Source organism: Salmo salar, chromosome 13, assembly GCF_965601325.2.
Source record: "Salmo salar chromosome 13, fSalSal1, whole genome shotgun sequence".
Lineage (NCBI taxonomy): Eukaryota > Metazoa > Chordata > Actinopteri > Salmoniformes > Salmonidae > Salmo > Salmo salar.
Window position 1 is genome coordinate 76,913,285 of NC_138303.1, and position 17,766 is coordinate 76,931,050.

At 43.3% G+C, this 17,766-nt stretch overlaps 2 protein-coding genes across 2 annotated transcripts in view; both read right to left on the reverse strand.

Moving 5' to 3' along the window:
• The window catches only part of LOC106568024 (collagen alpha-1(XXVI) chain), a 45,061-nt gene extending 43,607 nt beyond the window's left edge, over positions 1-1,454 (reverse strand). Inside the window, exons 1-2 of the mRNA XM_014138026.3 lie at positions 978-1,454; positions 204-326 (exon numbers count right to left, since the gene is read on the reverse strand). Of these exons, the coding sequence (XP_013993501.1) occupies positions 204-326; positions 978-1,138 (284 nt within the window). The 5' untranslated portion in view covers positions 1,139-1,454. The remainder of the gene's footprint in view (positions 1-203; positions 327-977) is intronic.
• A 592-nt stretch (positions 1,455-2,046) lies between these two features.
• On the reverse strand, positions 2,047-17,688 carry LOC106568023 (matrix metalloproteinase-28). The gene is made up of 8 exons (XM_014138025.3): positions 17,316-17,688; positions 13,215-13,291; positions 11,259-11,461; positions 5,797-6,018; positions 5,097-5,342; positions 3,458-3,607; positions 2,952-3,119; positions 2,047-2,734 (listed from the first exon to the last, which is right to left on the reverse strand). Exons 1-8 carry the CDS (start codon positions 17,481-17,483, stop codon positions 2,337-2,339), a joined length of 1,632 nt encoding a protein of 543 aa, XP_013993500.3. The 5' UTR covers positions 17,484-17,688; the 3' UTR covers positions 2,047-2,336.
• Positions 17,689-17,766: the final 78 nt, after the last annotated feature.

The following is a 17,766-nucleotide window of genomic DNA, read 5'->3' on the forward strand; positions in this document are numbered from 1 at the left end:
ATATAGTTCTTTGATGGTGAATTGACATTGTGGGGCTACTGCGCATTACCTTTTTATTTACATGCAGTGATTTGAGCAGATGATCCCTCAACACGAGATGGTCCCAGCGCAACTCTGAAACCAGAACCTCTCATGTCTGAAGTTGTATTTTCCACTGCATGAAGGGCCTGTTGGAGTGAGTGAGTGAACTGTGCTGACCATACCTGATGAGGTTAGAACAGGGTCCAGGCCACCGGCAACTCTGAAACATACGCTGTACCAGCGTCTCTGTCCCGTTGTGCACCTGGCATGACACAGTCTTCGATACTGTGTACTGACACCAGTTCCTGCCAAAGGAGACCATAGGGAGGCAGAGGTTTAGTGCGAGTGTGTATGTGTGTGAGTGTGTTTTTGTTTTAGTGCGTGTGTGTGTGTGTGCATGGTATCCGGGAGATGGGGATCAAAATACAAGGCAGTCAAAAACGTTTTTTCCGTTTAACTTTGAATAATAAACTAAATCTTTTTTTCCTATTCATCATTATTAAGGACATCTCTCTGGGCGGTCTGCTTTTGTCAATTGACAAATAAAAGGATGTGAGGATGTGAAATTGGAAATAAAGTTGTTTATCGTGTCATAAACTGGAGCTGAGAGGCAATTCACATACTAAGAGAGAGTATTACATTTGGCAGCAATGTGCAACTTGAACGTCTGCTCCATTCAATCCAAACCCAGAACCAGATCTTAATGCTCTCTTCCATTATTGCCAGTACTGCTTTTCACTTCGTTACTCTTAGCGGGCAAGAAAATAGTTATACCACAGTTATATACTTTTGGTTAAAGTCAACGCACAAGCTCATGCACAGTAGCATACAACTTCAACAGGATTGATAACGATATAAAAATGTATATTTCTACAGATCAGTAGCTGTTTAACATTGAACAACAACTTGAACTCATAAGCACTTCTCTGATGAATATTTGCTTGAGGTCCACTTACCTGCGAGCCGCATTGGTGCCTGCAGGGGGTCCAGCGGTGTGTTCAGTGTGGATGCGTTGCAATGTCACACCTGGAAACTGATAGATAAACCCGGTCCCTCGTGACAGACTGGGTGAAAACATCCAAATACAGAGAATGCTAAAAATGACTGAACCTGTCATTGTCCGAGATTTTAGGTTTCTGTTCGAGTGAGAGGTTGAACACTACCTGTATTGCGAGGTGGACAAAGTTTGGAGACGCGCGTCTCAGAAGTCAAAGCCGCGGCGCACGAATATATCGTCCTAATATATCATTAAAGTAAATTCATACCATATAAATCTGCAACGTCGTGAGACATTCTGGAGCCTACTGTTCTCCCAGTCACCGCCTTTGTCGTGTTTCTAGGCTTCTGCCTTCCAAGTCTGGAGGGATTGTCTGTCTGCAGGAGCGTCTGAGAGCTATACGCACTGTAGTTTGGGAAGCTCGACGCAGTCGTTTTTGCGCATGGTTTATTATTACCGCTTGGTTTATTATTACCGCTGAGTAATGTGGAAAGGATAAAGTTCCCCACCATCAACAGAAAAGATGGTGGTGTGCTAGATATTAGGTTTACATGTATGGAATAGGAAGACATCAAACGTTATCCATACATCATTTACGAGGCACCACCATTAAAACATAGGCTACTGAAGTGCATACATTCACAGGTTCAAATCAAATGGTTATGCAAATCATATCGATTTCATTGGTAAAAAGTGTATTGTGTATTGATAAGGCGCTTTGGCTCTGATATGTCACCAGGAGAACTAGGAGCCTACATGAAAGAGTGCATTAGACATTGTTACATAGTAGCCTACTTACGACTGAACTAACTCTCTTTTGATCTCACATGATCAGAATTTAAGAATCCTTTTAATAAAGAGGAGGTCCCTGTAACTGCCCTTTGTCACATCATCAGCACATCAAGGAATTGCCGTAAATGCAAAAACAGTGGCATATGTGGTATTTTATGAAATAATTATACAAAAGGTCTTTATGAATGCAATAGTCTACTAAAGAGTCCAGAGACTTCATCTCCAACAACAACAACTTGTCTGAGAGAAAACATACAAACATAATTTATTTGTGCAACAATGCCACATGTAATTTATAACTCAGATTGGCTATGCCATACAGAATATCTTAATACTGTCTAAAACAAAACAAACACATTACAAACAAAAGCATTGGTTCACTGGATTTAGTAGGATCAGGAATACTTATTTAATAATACTGTATGAACTTAAAAAATAGGAGTTCTGTCATTGCTTAGTCTGAGTATATCCATTGCACATTACCTTCGCCAACCACTTTAATCAGTTAGTTAGCACCCTCTTGTGGTCACAGTATATTATTGCCTCTGTGGTGAGTTCCCAAACAGCCTGTCCACTCCAGCTCTGTGTCCCACATCCCCTCTCCAGTCACCTGCACTTTCTCTGGATCAAATCTCCAGTAGTGCCGCTCCTTGAAGAAGTACACTTGTCCATCAGGGTGGCTGATGGCTCCGTTGGTCCCCCGGGGGACCCCTCTCCAGTCGTCCAGACTGCGGGGGTAGTATGGCTCAGGCCTCAGGGTCCCCAGGTTGAGCACAAAGTAGAGCTGGCCCTTGAACACCACCAGGTGGCCCAGGCGGGGGTAGTAGAAGGCCTGGTCAGGGTGTCCAGGGAGGCCCAGCTCACTGCTCCTCAGGGGGAAGCCTGGGTCCACACCACTGCTGGAGTAACGCCACACTCGCCTACCTGGGGGAAGAGACGCAAGGAGGAAGGTGCTGGTAGTGTGAGATGTGAAATTACAATGTGAGGACACAAACTGAAAAAGCAGTCTGTGTGAAACATTTCTGCTATAATCTACCGGAACTATAACCCAGACTATGATACAGGCCAGTTTTTACTACAAGAACAAATCATTTCAGGTACGTTTATTGCTGGCTAACTCGTGTCTTCATTTTCACACTACCTTTGAAAAAGTAGAACTTATTGTCCATCTCAGAGTAAGCAGCTGCCTCAATGGCGAGGGGTAGTCCTGGCCAGCGGTTCTGCAGAGGTAGAGGGGAGCTGGTGTTGCCTGCAGGAGACACAGTCCAGAACAGCCCCCCACGGAATACTAGGCTGGTACCATCTTGGTCTGCAAGGTAATATAAAATGAATTATTTACAGGAATCAGAGTATATCACTGTCTTCAGAAGTCAATGAAGAATTCTCAACCTACTGTTCATGTAAATTGCTAAGATATTACCTTATGTTCCAAAACAATCATAGGCCAAAATCCACCAGATGGCGCTGCTTACTTGTCATATTTGTCTTGTTCGAAACCTCAAATCTTATCCAAAACTTGCTTCTAGCCTCAAATATGCTAGGTAAGTACAACTTCCAGTCTGGTGACAAAGGGCCATTCATTTCAATGGGACCTATTTTTTTTGCCTTTCTAGCATGGTCAGATAGTGACCACCAATCAAGTCCTACCCATGGTGAGTGTATCAAAGAATCCCCTGCAGTATGGAGGTGGGGTGGAATCAGGCTTCCAAGTACCACCTTCAGACAGCTCCCAGTCCCGTAGAGCAGAGCTGAACACCTGACCAGGCAACTGGATTACCTGACCGCTCTCTGGCTTCCCTATGGAGAACATTCAATGACAAAAAGGACAGTAGCTTCAGTAATGTACAAGCTTTTCTGACTATACGTAATGTACATGCATATTCTTCTATGTTACTACAATAGACCAGGTGCATCTGCAAAAAGCTTGACTGATTGATGTATTTCTGACTGCACATTTACAAGTGGAGTACCATTAAAGCTTTCTGCTATGGACAAGTACCCACTGGGCACAGACGTCAATTCAACATGTAGTTTTGATTTACATTGGTTGAGTTGTCAACTAACGTGAATTCAACGTGAAATCAACAAAACATGTCACCATGTCATTGGATTTGGGCTAAAAGCTGGCTAAAAAATGACCAAATTCCCTTATGTTGATGACTTTTTTTCAAATCGAATCATTTCCCCACGTTGATTCACCGTCATCACATTACATTTTTGGGTTGAAATGACGTAGAAACAATCTTGATTCAACCAGTTTTTGCCTAGTGGGTGCAGATAAGACCTATATACCTGTTTCACAGCAAGTTCGAGAGGTAACATACACAAAAGACACTAATTGTCAGATTTGGCACGCCATAACATCGCAGAATGGAAAACCCAACACATTCCAATGCCAAAAGAAGTAAAGAGAGCCAAATGATTTTACAATGCCCGCAGACACAACGTTTCCTTTGATTTGTCTCCAGATGTTGCCCACCCGTTCTGTTTGGAAAACGTTGCGCAAACATTTGTGTAAAGGTCTGATAAAATCGGCATCCCTAAGGAGAGCGAGACAAAACATGGAGAGATAGTTTGTCTGGCTTCTCCCTGTTATACTGTCTAAATGGAAACGCTGATGTATGAGGAAGTTGCTTGTTTACTTTGGTGTGACCTTGAGAGGATGGGAAAAAACACTGATCAACACTGTCTCCAGCTGCCGGAAGCCTGGCTCTGGGATATACTGATCTCTGGACATCCCTCTGCGTACAGCATTAGAGCGGTTGGATGGAAAAATGGACGTTTAAATGGTAGCATGTGTGATTCCCTGTAATGAATGCAATAGCTTAAGACACACATTTAATATGAAGAGTCCCTCCTTTAGCTTTTTCAGTTGATGCTTCATATATCACAGGGCGGTCGGGACTGTGGGACACTATGATGTCACGGTGAATGACAGCACAGCAGATGGTGATGGGTTAAAGAAATGGATGCTGATCCAATCTCTAGTCAGATCTGTGGACTAAGTTCAGCATGAGGTCTGTGTCATTTTATCATCATCTTGTCACCCTCGTGTAACCTTGTTCCCTCCTCTACCTGACCACTGACTATTACCTCCATATGTTCTCGCTCCTCTTCCTCAACTTTTCTTCTTCCACTTCAGTGGAACTTTGCTTTGGACAAGGCAATTTTCTTTGTACAGCAGTAGTTGTCATGTAAAGTGACTGGTTAAAAATAATGTTCAAATTCAAACTGAATTTCAAATAACTTTAATGTTCCTCTCTCAGAGTGGAGTAGGCCTACACACCATAGAGCTGCTGTACAGCAGTGATGTCATCCCAGCTCAGCACCGTGGCTTTCCCCAGCTTCTTGTAGTAGGGGGACATGAGCGCGTGGCGCACAGGAGAGTGCTCCAAGCCCAGCGTGTGGCCCACCTCGTGGGCAATCACCATGAACAGGTTGTGGCCCTTGTAGCCATTCAGTGTCCAGCGCTCTGCCATGTCAAAGTGGGCCTCCCCTCGGCATGGGAAGAAGGCATGCGCTAGGGCGCCTCCTGCGGGGTAAAAACAAAAACATACAGAGGGTTCAGGGGTGGAAGAGAAGCTTCCAAAAACAACCCCTTGCCCTACCCCTTCAAACTGTGCAGATCTGAAAGAGCCAGGCAGGTATAAGAAATATAGTAGAAGCTTCTCGACTCTCAGTTTCAGGCTAGGTGGAACCATCAACATGTTTCTTATGATTATCTGGTCCATTAAGATCTGGAAACACTAAAGAGGTAGATGCTAGTGGCTGTTTTCAGACCAGGCAAGAGGGATCTGTAAGCATGTGAACATTGTGATAGCTGGGGCTAGTTCCGGGCGAGATCTTTCACAGCTGAACCCAATTGATCTTTGGAAATTGCCCTGTTTGAAAATGCATTCTCCCTTCCTTTAGGTAAACTATGAACTGACAGGAATCAGTCAAAATGTCAAACCACTACTAAAAGGTTATACTGCTATGCTCCCCACCTGGACCATCAAAGGCGTTGCCCATGCCGTCGTTGTGCTCCCCCTCGTAGAAGGCCAGCCGGATGTCAGCTGACCCCTGGGTGACCTCTCTGAAGGCCAGGGCCGATACGTTACTCCACAGCTGGAAAGCGGTGCGTACGGCTAGGGCCACCTGACCCCGAGGGAGGTGGCCAGGCCAGTTCACCACCTGGTAGGTCAGGTGACGCTTGTGCCACCTCTCACCTGCAGAGAGATGAGATAGTGGACTGATGAATATAGAGGAGCAAGGGGGACTCATGACCAAGAAGTGAGATATTATATGAACGTTGAAAAAGAGTAGCTATGGTAAATGAGTCACTAGCACCCACTTTTGGGAGCACTGTTGTGCTGGGAAAGATTCAGATTGTCATTCATGCAGCTGGGAAAGAGGAGGATAAGGGGGAGGGAGAAGGAGATAGAGAGAGAGAGAAAGAGGGAGAGGGAAAGAGGAGGGAGAGAGAGAGAGAGAGAGACAGAGACAGAGACAGAGAGAGAGAGAGAGAGAGAGAGAGAGAGAGAGAGAGGGAGAGGGAAAGAGGAGGGAGAGAGAGAGAGAGAGAGAGAGAGAGAAAGAGGGAGAGGGAAAGAGGAGGGAGAGCGAGAGAGAGACAGAGAGAGAGAGAGACAGAGAGAAAGAGAGAGAGGGAAAGAGGAGGGAGAGGGAGAGGGAAAGAGGAGGGAGAGAGAGAGAGAGACAGAGAGAGAGAGAGAGAGAGAGAGAGAGAGAGGGAAAGAGGAGGGAGAGGAGAGAGAGAGAGAGAGAGAGAGAGAGAGAGAGAGAGAGAGAGAGAGGGAGAGAGGGAGGGAGAGGGAAAGAGGAGGGAGAGAGAGAGAGAGAGAGAGAGAGAGAGAGAGAGAGAGAGAGAAAGAGGAGGGAGAGAGAGAGAGAGAGAGAGGGAGGTTTGCAAATCACAGTAATGGGGATGAGTGTTTCTTTTTGAACAATAAGGGTGAATCCTTTGGCGAAGTGCAGAGAGAGTAATGTTTATTACATTACTTGTGGTTACAGCAGTGACACAACTTTAAAAAATGTTATCAACTAATTCAGAAGAGCTCTTGCTGTGTAGGATTGGTAGGAGTGGTTGTCTAAGGCAATAAATCAATTATTTCTGTGTCAAAACAACTCCATGCATCTTTGCAATAAAAATAACCTTGTCAATTGACTGCAGCAGATTATTCCTCAATAAGACACATTCATTAAGCAAGGCCACCTCACACGTGTCTGGAAAAACACTGGTTTCTAACAGAGGCACAGACCAGTGGGAAGAGATGGTCTTCGTCACCTGTATGAGCTTAGAGCCAGAGTGTGACAAACACATTTCAAGAGCTTGTGTGAAAATCACATAGAGGAAAAAATTCTACAAGGTTGAACCTTTTTGCTAGCACTCCTTGACAGAAAATTTATTGAGAACAATTCCACAGGACACAAAAAAACCTCTCATATCTCAATGTTTAGTGTGTTCCAGCATGCCTCATTGGTGAGACTAGATGAGCTAAGACTGTTCCAGCATGCCTCATTGGTGAGACTAGATGAGCTAAGACTGTTCCAGCATGCCTCATTGGTGAGACTAGATGAGCTAAGACTGTTCCAGCATGGCTCATTGGTGAGACTAGACGAGCCAAGACTGTTCCAGCATGCCTCATTGGTGAGACTAGACGAGCTAAGACTGTTCCAGCATGCCTCATTGGTGAGACTAGACGAGCTAAGACTGTTCCAGCATGGCTCATTGGTGAGACTAGACGAGCTAAGACTGTTCCAGCATGCCTCATTGGTGAGACTAGACGAGCTAAGACTGTTCCAGCATGCCTCATTGGTGAGACTAGACGAGCTAAGACTGTTCCAGCATGCCTCATTGGTGAGACTAGACGAGCTAAGACTGTTCCAGCATGCCTCATTGGTGAGACTAGACGAGCTAAGACTGTTCCAGCATGCCTCATTGGTGAGACTAGATGAGCTAAGACTGTTGGTGCAATAGTTGGCGTCTCTCTGGTACTCGACCAACGAGCCAGTAAGAGCCAGCCCCTGCCTTGACTTCTGCTGGCTGCCTTCACTACTGTACTGTAGATGGACAGATAAATATAACTATTCTCCTCTACCTCACTTACATTTGAAAGAATGCCATGTTCTTCCACTAAAACTGCCTCTTTGCAGAAACTGTCCTTCAATATCCTGTCCGTGTGTGTAATCCATATTGATGGGATGTCTCTGAAATAGGATTGCTCCAGAGAATCCTGAGCCGTCCTTCCATGGACTCTCTCCCAGCGTCTTTGCACAGGGAGCAGGTGGCAGCTGTCAGGTACAAACTTGCAGCTGGAAAAGTGGGCAGTATGACGCCTGCGTCTGCATTCTTCTAGTATTATCCAATCACTTCAGGGGCTGTGTGAAATTACATACTTTTCTCCATCCAGACCACAAACACCAGCACCCTAATACCCCAAAACAGCTCCATTTACCACTGAGCATGTAGGCCTATCTATCACACAGTGGAGATGTGTTGGACAGTCTCCATATGGCCCTCGGAACATTGAAAAGACTGTCGTATATCTTAATAATTTAGGCAGTGGTTCTCACAGACTAAAAGGGACTGGGGAGCTCCTTTAAGATGAAATAGGATGTGTGTGCAGAGAGTTTATATCTAATTTAGAATGTGCTTCCCACACACAAGTGGAGATTGGAGAATTCCCTGAAGATATATCAATGGCAGTGTGTGTAGATAGCCTACATACAGATGTAGGATCTTAATTTTTTTCACCCTGTTGCAGAACATTCCTGCAATGCAGGACATTTCAAACTTGTTGTGTATTTGAGGTTTAAAAAGGCTTCTAAAGTTTATAAATTCCACCTTGAACTTTCAGACTTGTAAATGAATCAAACCCTACAAAAATGTCCATTAATTATATCCACATAATAATTCACATGTCCTGTCGCTGCTTGATTATTTTCCTGCTGTAGCAAACTGGCTGAAATTATGATCCTACATCTGTACTATGCTGGCTCGGATTTACAGCAGTGGAGGCTCCTCAGAGGAGGAAGGGGAGGACCATCCTCATCAGTGAATTTCACAAAAATAAAATAGTGAAACATTGAAAAAGTTATCCTTTTTAGATAAAACTATGCTAAATATATTCACGTCACCCAAAAAATTGAATAAAACACTGTTTTGCCATGAAGGTCGAGAGTAGCCTTAGCAACACTCTGTAGGGTAGCACCATGGTGTGGCCGGAGGACAGCTAGCTTCTGTCCTCCTCTGGGTACATTGACTTCAATACAAAACCTAGGAGGCTCATGGTTCTCACCCCCTTCCATAGATTTACACAGAAATTATGACAATTTTCAGAGGACGTCCTCCAACCTATCAGAGCTCTTGCAGCATGAACTGACATGTTGTTCACCCTATCAAAGGATCAGAGAATGAATCTAGCTTCCAAGTGGCGCAGCGGTCTAAGGCTCTGCATCTTAGTGCTAGAGGCGCCACTACAGACCCTGGTTCGATTCCAGGCTGTATCACGTCCGGCTGTGATTGGGAGTCCCATAGGGCGGCGCAAAATTGGCCCACGTCGTCCGGGTTAGGGTTTGGCCAGGGTAGACTGTCATTGTAAATAAGAATATGTTCTTAACTGACTTGCCTTGTTAAATAATGGTTAAATAAAAAAATCTAAACATTAAAAGCATAAGCTACAGCTAGCTAGCACTGCAGTGCATAAAATGTGGTGAGTAGTTTACTCAAAGAGAAAGACAATAGTTATAACAGTTTTGAACAAATTAATTTCTTCCAAAATTAAGGAGAAGCGAGTGAGAGAGAGAGAGAGAATGAGAGAGAGAGCTAGCTATATTTTGTAGTACCGTATATACTTTTTAAACTTTCCCTTACTTAGCTAGCATCGAATGCAGCTACAGTAGCTAGTTTACCCTACTCAAACACCCGGTTCAAACAGAGAGAGATACTATGTTAGCTAGCTGGCTATGGATATCCAACACTGGAACTATTCCAAGTCAAGGAATGCTTTTGGTTTTATAAATGTATTGCCACCAGGGCCTGCTGGTGTAACTGCTAAACTGCTTGCTGTTGACTGTACACTGTACTGCATGATTGTAGCGGGTTTACTAATGTGTTAGTTCTAGTAGCTATGTTGACTATGGCGTGACAATGATGTACAGTAGGCTGTGTGTGGTTAGCGATTGAAGGTTTGGCTTGAAAAGGTTTTTTCCACCTGTTCACAGACAGCTGATGTGTTGTGCACTGAAGTCCACAAGGGAAAAGGTGAGAGGAGAGCGCGTAGATAGATATGAGAAGGAATAATATATACATGGAGCCGTTTGTATGTGGCTGCTATGAAAGTGAACTCTGTTTGCATGCGATCCGGGGTGTATTCATTGTGCCAATTCTGTTGAAAAACATTTCTTAAACGGAAGCAAACGGAACGAAACGGGGATAAACATACGTACATTTTTCCAATAAAAACTCTTGTTTGCAACTGTTGGACTAATGATTACACTCTAGATCAGCTAGATGCAGGCAAGATGTGTGCAAGGCGGTATTAAATGTGTCAATGTCTGTCACCTTGATTACCCATAATTCTCTCAACCTGTGCACCTACGTTGTAAACTTTCATTCAACCTCATGATGGGTAAAGGGAAAATTGTAGCATCATGTAGTAGCTTAAACCTATGGATGTTACATTGAGCTGGGTGAATGGAATATGAATGACAGTTATCCAATATGCTGTAATAGAAATAAGGCCATGCTCAAAAAAAAAAAAATATCATCCTCCCTCATCTTAAACGGCACGATCCCCCCACTGATTTACAGTTTGTAGTGAACTCCCTAACAGAGACCAACCACAGAAAGCACATGGCCATGGATGTTGACCGCCACTAGAGAGTCCTTCAATGGAGCTCTCAAAGCCCATTTTCCCAAATTCGGACTTCGAGGCCAGTAGTAAGGCTGATTTTCCTTGTTTTCCTCTAACCTGGGACTGATTCAAGGAAAACCAGCCATGGATTTGAGACTTCCTGCCTAACAGTTGATAACTCCCTAAAAAAGAATTTGGTCATTGAGGAAACCAACAGAGCAGCTTGCCATTGGGAGTCATTGAGCAAACAACAATGTTATGACCTCAATCAATGGTAATAGTTGATTAGATGATCATTTAATTGAGGATGCAGTATCGAGTCACAGTGCAGCTGATGAAATTAGTTAGCCTGACAACATGTTTGACCTCTCCATCCCAGACAATAAAGTCACATTGGCATTGCTATAGCAGTCTATTCTTGAAATATGACCTGTATAACCAAGTCCATCTGTATGGGCCAACTACATTTCAATCAATCATTTGATCTTCAAGGAAGGAATAAAAAAGGAGTAATATCTAGGAGGTTGGTTTGAAGCTGGCCAGAAGTGAGCACAAATCAGCTAAAGGAGGTCCATGGATTGGCCACTAACCTAGCTGGCTATGGCGCTTCCTGCGTAGACGCCGTCCACTGTTAGGTTTGGTCAGACCTCCATGGAAGATGCCGTTGACCTTCTGTGCCCAGGCCTGCTGGCCCCTGTCGTCCCTCACCCCACACCTGGGCGCTGCCATCTGGTGCCGTGTGGCACTGTCCAGACGCCCAGTGACTGGCAGGTGGGTGAGCCACTGAAACTCCCTGAGAGGCAGACAGAGGAGAGATGGATGAATGATAAAAGAAGAGTGAACGGCAAACGAAGATCGGAGAGCACATCCAGAGAGCAAGTAGAATCAAAAAGTTGCAAACCCTATGAATGTGGTGCAATCAATACAGCACTTTACAAGTAATCCACATGTGATGATGGTAGTGTGTGTTCTTTACAACTGAAATCAAACCTTTAAATTAAATCACATTTTAATAGTCATATACACATATTTAGCAGAGGTCATTGAGGGTGTAGCGAAATGGTTGTGTTCCTAGCTCTAACAGGACAGTAATATCTAACAATACACAACAATACACACAAATCTAAAAAGTAAAATAAGTAAATTAAGAAATATAGAGTATGTATTGTGAGGGTTCAGTGACCAGCCGGAGGAAGACGACGCGACAGCACCCTCCTCAGGGGATAGGTACTCAGTGTAAAGCCAATTAGTACACACCTGGGCCCACCAATTGGCTTGGTGTCTCCTTCTATATAGGTGTGCCAGGAGATGAGCTCGAGGTGGATTGGGAACAGACACGGGGACTGGTGAGGATGTCGGCCTTTCCTACCTCAGAGAAAGCGGCTTCATCTGATGCACCTTGGCTATATGTTACACAGGGCAGGCTATAGATCGAGGGAAGCATCCCCCCTGTAAATATGTGTAGACAATAGTCTAAAGAGAAGGGGAGCCGTTTGTTGTTTTGTGTTCCCTTTTTGACCTTTTGGTCAGCTGCTTAGTTTAGATTTATTCTTTTTACGCTGTTGTTTCAGCGTTGGACGCTACCTTGTACTGGCATTATTTTGTCGGGCGAAAGAACGCGTTGAATGACAGTACAAAAGGAACCACAACCACTGCCTCTGGTCTGTTCATTTCACGCCTCCCGCCTGTGTTAGGGTGTTTCAGACTAGCTGATCATCACACTATATATACACTATATATACACACACACACACACACACCACACACACACACACACACACACACACACACACACACACACACACACACACACACACACACACACACGTGTGTATGTAGTATATTTGAGGAATGTGTAAAATAGTGTATATATACAGCAATAGTTTAATACGATGGCCTTGACTAGAATACAGCATATACATATGAAGTGGGTAAAACCGTAAGTAAACATTAAAGTGACCAGTGTTCCATTGAAGGTTCTAAACCTGCTGAGCATGGGGGTAATGCAGCGTCTAGCTCTTCATTAGTGTCAAATGCGTGTAGTTTAAATATCAGCATAAATAATAGCTGTCACATCACCTGGATAAATAACAGGCTCTGGTGGCAGACTGTTACTTCCATTAGGGAAACCAAGCTTTGCTTCGTGATAGAAAATAAACATGCAATACATTTCGATAAATCTTTTAAATGAGTTAGGCTTTTCTTCTCCAAATATTCAGTAACTCACAGTGCAACTGTGAAAACAGAGACGTGTGCTTGCTTTTTCACTCAAGCACAACTGGGGAATGGGACACACTTTTGGTAAAGCTATGTCAACACAACCTCAAAAACATTTTCACAGAGAATTAAACGTTTTTCCTCAGATTTGATATTCTGAGAAATTAGTGAGTACACAAAGTCAATGAAAAATGTACATAGCATATTCTGTAACAACCAATACATTGTAATCAATCATTGACCACACTCGATTAAAAATGGCCCTAATTTCCCATTATTAATGTAAAGTGCTCTTTCTGGTAGGTTAAAAGATGCCAGCCTTATTGTACCTGAGAGCTGTGTTGACCTCAGTATCATTGTGTTGGTGATTCTCCTCCTCAAGGTATCCATACTTCTCCAGAAAATTCTATACAGGAAAACATAGAACATACAAATTCAGAATGTGTTTCACACTCTCTCCTGGACCATAGACTATGTTCAAGGTAAGGAAAGGGAACAGAGCAATAGGGGAGATTGGGGTAAATTGAGCCAAAGGGGTAAGTTTAGCCACCCTTTTTCTAGGAAACCATACACAAAATTCATCATTTGACCAAATATTTAAGAAAGGGTTGTCATTTCACAGAGTCTGTGAAGGAAGAAGCCACATGGAAAAAGTGGTAAGGAAGTTACGTCCATGATGCTTGTATCTTAACCAAAGTAGATCATTTTAAGTAAATCATTTTAAGATTGTTCTATACATTAGTTGGGGTCTCTATAAGCTTCAATATGAGGTCCTAAAGCCTGCATGAAAGTGCATCCTTGTAGCTGTGTGGGCTAATATAGTCAAAATGTTTGCCTTGGGGTAAGTTGAGCCAATAGCCATGGGGTAAGGTAAGCCAATGGCAAGTTTAGCAAATGTAAGTGTTTTCTTCCCAGGCGTAATGGAAATCATCAGAAATCATTATCGCTGGGATATGAGGTAACAACAGGGCCTGGCCTACGTTAAAAGTGTGCCAAAAAAAAGGTATAAAGTGTTTGTTAGGTGTTAAGCGTGTGTTAAAATATGCTTAAAATGTGATTATGTTGAATTGTGTTTGGGAAATAAAGATAGACATGGTTTAAAAAGGTATAGAAATGTGTACCAGGGTAAGTTGTGCCAAGAAACCACCTTTTTTGGACAAGCTATGTTTTCAAAACTGTAATGATTAGATGATTTTTGAGGATTTCCATGGATACACAACATCCTGAAATATATGTATGTTAGATGGAATGATGGTGAATGTAAAAACAGCTCAACTTTCCCCACTCTCCCCTACAAAGTAATTTAGTAATTTGTAGACTACAACACTTGAATGATTTAGAATACCATGGTCAAGACAGCCTGGAGGGGAGAGAGGAAAGCATTGGGCTGGTATGAAAGAACCTGAAACATCATCAAGCACTGAGTGAATGCAGCGGAGGACTCAAATTAGGGCTAAGTGGTCTTAGAATCATTATAGCAGATGCTACAACCAGAGATGCCATTGAGAAGTTTCACACCGCTGCCAGAGATGTTTGTGGTGGGGGAACAACCCATCATACTTTTCTATGATTGGATTGATTAGACCCTGAGGGCCGCCAGCCAGGGCTGTTCCCATGAGCAGCTGGGAGCGAGCAGAGTGCATTGTGGGATGTGGCACTCAGGCCCACTTCTGCAGCTGGGTGATAATAAGCGGCACTCCCCTGGGCCTTCCGTGGCCCAGGTCCCTTAAATGGCTGCCTAATGGAAACCAGCCAGCACAGCTGGGTAGAGACTAGAGAGAGGGCCTCTGCATTAGAGTGGAACTCCACAGACCATTTTAATTGCAAAGAAAACCAGACGGGTTGATTTGACTGGGTAGTCTTGGGTTTTGAATAAGGCTGGATCTAACGCATGCTAGATGCAACAGAGTTCCAACAGACAAATACAATGGACCATTGGTAGGTCAGAGTGCCAGGGCGAAATCCTAACTTGAGATCAAGTGACAGGCATGGATCTAACATTAAAATTCAGCCCGGCAAATGAGTCAGTTCTCTGTTGTTTACTATACTCTTCGTAATTTGTGTGACCAAAAACTATAAAAGTGGAAAATGGGCTGTACTGTACTGGGTAAATTGAGGAATAAGGCTACAATTAGGCTAAACCACAAAGAGCTCACAATGTAGCCTACTTTGTTGATCAAAAGCTCAATTCCCAATAAAGGAATGACAGTTGTGTGAAGTAAAGAACCATGAAACTGGGACCGACATTTTATGACGCAACGCAGACGTAAAGAATGAAAACGGAGCCATTCAATCTTGTCGTCTCTATGAGAAAGAAAACCAAAGGTTGACATTTTCCAGGCTTCCACAAATACAGACCCTTAGAAGTTTTAGAAGCAGAAAAATAGCTACTTGTTGGTTTTAAAAAAATCTCAATTCACAGGCTTTGTTTCCAGTTAGACACTTCTTGTGCTTTAAACAAGATGAAGGCTTCTTCGGTGGAAGGATGCTCAGTGGAAGAAAACATTCCTCCAGCAGGAGAGGCCTAAAATTCCAGTTGCCACTTGCCTCCTAGTTTACACCAACACAATGAGCCTTTCACTTGACTTTCACTATCTGGAAGGTGAACAACCATAGGTCAAATGGAACAGAAAGCTCATGACCCCTTCAACCTCAAATATAGTTCAGTGTTGTTTTGGACATCAGGGTTCTCTGTCAATTACTTATTTCAACAGAAGTGCATGACAACGACAGTGAAGTGTGCAATGATGGACAATAGAAACTCAAAACAAAAGAGGGGACAGGGGAATAAGTAAATTGGATTGAGTGGGAAGTATCACAGAACAAGAGAAGTGACCAGTATCACACATTTAACACTCCTAAATGAATCTAAACTCTACAATTCCAGAAGCATATCTGTAGTCAATATATGGAGACAATAAGGCCACAAGTAAACCTCATCTAAAGGAGTCTACGCCTGGCAACAGTTTGTTGACTTGAGTGTTCCTGTGTATGCAACATGGTCTCTTGGAAACTTGTATTATTCTGTATCTAAATCTGTGACACTCCATTTAGTATGATATTACATTACTTTAGGTTACATTACGAATGGAATAGCGATCGTACAATATCATACGCATTAAAAGACATACAGTATCATACGTCTTATCTGGTCATACAATAGCATACAAATTGGATGAAGTAACTTAACATGTCTTGTATTACGTATAGTATTCTACATCTTTCTCTGAGAGCAGGTTGCTTGTTGCACCATAACAACAAAGGGGAGAATTTATGGGGAGAATTTATGTTGGTGGTTAGGAGAACTAAAACTACAAAGGTTAGGTGAATTTACGTAGCAGGTTAGGTGAATTATCTTACGTTTAGAATAATGGTTAGGTGAAGGGTTAGCTAAAATTCTACAGTTGACCTGATATGACTCAAACATGCAACCTTTAGATTGCTAGATAGTCGCGGATTACGCCTACCCATCCTCCCCGACCAACCTCCCTACTTTCATTTCTGTCTATAGTAACTAGACCATTAGTAGGTATCATACGTCTTGGAGGTGCTCAGAAATACATAAAGTATGTTTCGTATGGCTCGGAGGCCAGGCTGGTGTACGACATGCATTTCCCTAAGGCGAAGGTACTCTCCCTGAACATCATCGAAGGATTTGATGCCCTAAACCCATACAGTAGTAGGTTGCCTGTCGTGTAAACATCATGTTAAACGGCACCACATCTAAAGACAGACCCATGTTGTGGTGAAACATAATGAACATATAAATGTGTTTGTGCTAAGCAGGCTGCACAGTCATCCAAATGAGCCCTAGTCACAATACTAGTGTTACTGCCCCTCCATTTTCTTATCCCATGTTACCCATGGCATGTGTTTGGGACTAAGGGTGTGTAGAGCCAGGGCAACAGAGGGTACAATGTTGGACTGGCGGGGAGGCCAGGGGAGGAATCCAAAGGGCAGATTTACTGAGACTTAAGGTCAGGGAAGCCAGGCAAGTTGGGGTCAGGAACAAATTCGGTTTTGTGTGCAAAGCCATAATACCCTGACTGGGTCAACTAACCCTGAGCTCTGCTTACAACAAAACGTGGTAAAGCCTTGCTGAGAGTTATCCAAGCAGTGAGGGAATCATAGTAACTGTGAGACTTAAAATCATAAAGATAACATGCCTCATACATAGCCTAGTTACCACATACAGTAAGGTGCATCCAATAAAAAAACTCTCAGGAATAGAAATGATAGAATTTTGAATAAGAGTAAGACATGGGGAAGAAGTGGGGAAAGTATTCGGTGAAACTGTAATGTCAGGAAAGTAAATGGCAGTACAATACCCGTTGCCTTCTTCAAACAATTGAGCATAATTTATTACACTGAAATGTGAAATCCAGTCCTCGCCATAATTCATGATTTCCCAGGTAATTTGCATAACCTACCTCAGCACGAGTCTCAGGTGGTGGCGGGGGATTTAGTAGCACAGGTGAGCCAACGGTAACGGTTGCCTTCAACGTGAGCAGCACACAAGAAAGCTGCAACACGAATATCCACAAGCTTTTCTCAGGTAAAATGTTCATCTTGCCGACAACGACAACGCAAGTCCTCATACTTGGCCACGTTAAATGACTGACATATGTGTTGACAAAATATCCTGAAAGACATAAACTTGATATCGAGATGTCTACATTTCGCCGTCTGTATCTGGAGCCACACTGCGAGGAGTCTGCTCAGAGACACCGCCTCCAAAGTTGAATGATGTGCCTCGTTTCCAACAGAATTCCAACTTCAGTCTTGGAACTAAATATGGAGTTCCATAGCTGCATTCAATTTAGATTAATAACGCCTGTAACGTCCTGGAAAGAAAGGTTGGTAGCACCTGACCTTACAGCA

Bases quoted from the DNA above. Each gene is read 5' to 3' on its own strand.
- LOC106568023 (XM_014138025.3), bottom strand. From the start codon at position 17,483: ATGAGGACTTGCGTTGTCGTTGTCGGCAAGATGAACATTTTACCTGAG. The intron at 5,343-5,796 runs GTGGGGAGCATA...TTTACCCCGCAG, and splicing joins CAACGCCTTTGATGGTCCAG to GAGGCGCCCTAGCGCATGCC. The intron at 3,608-5,096 runs GTGTGTAGGCCT...TGTTCTCCATAG, and splicing joins TGCTGTACAGCAGCTCTATG to GGAAGCCAGAGAGCGGTCAG.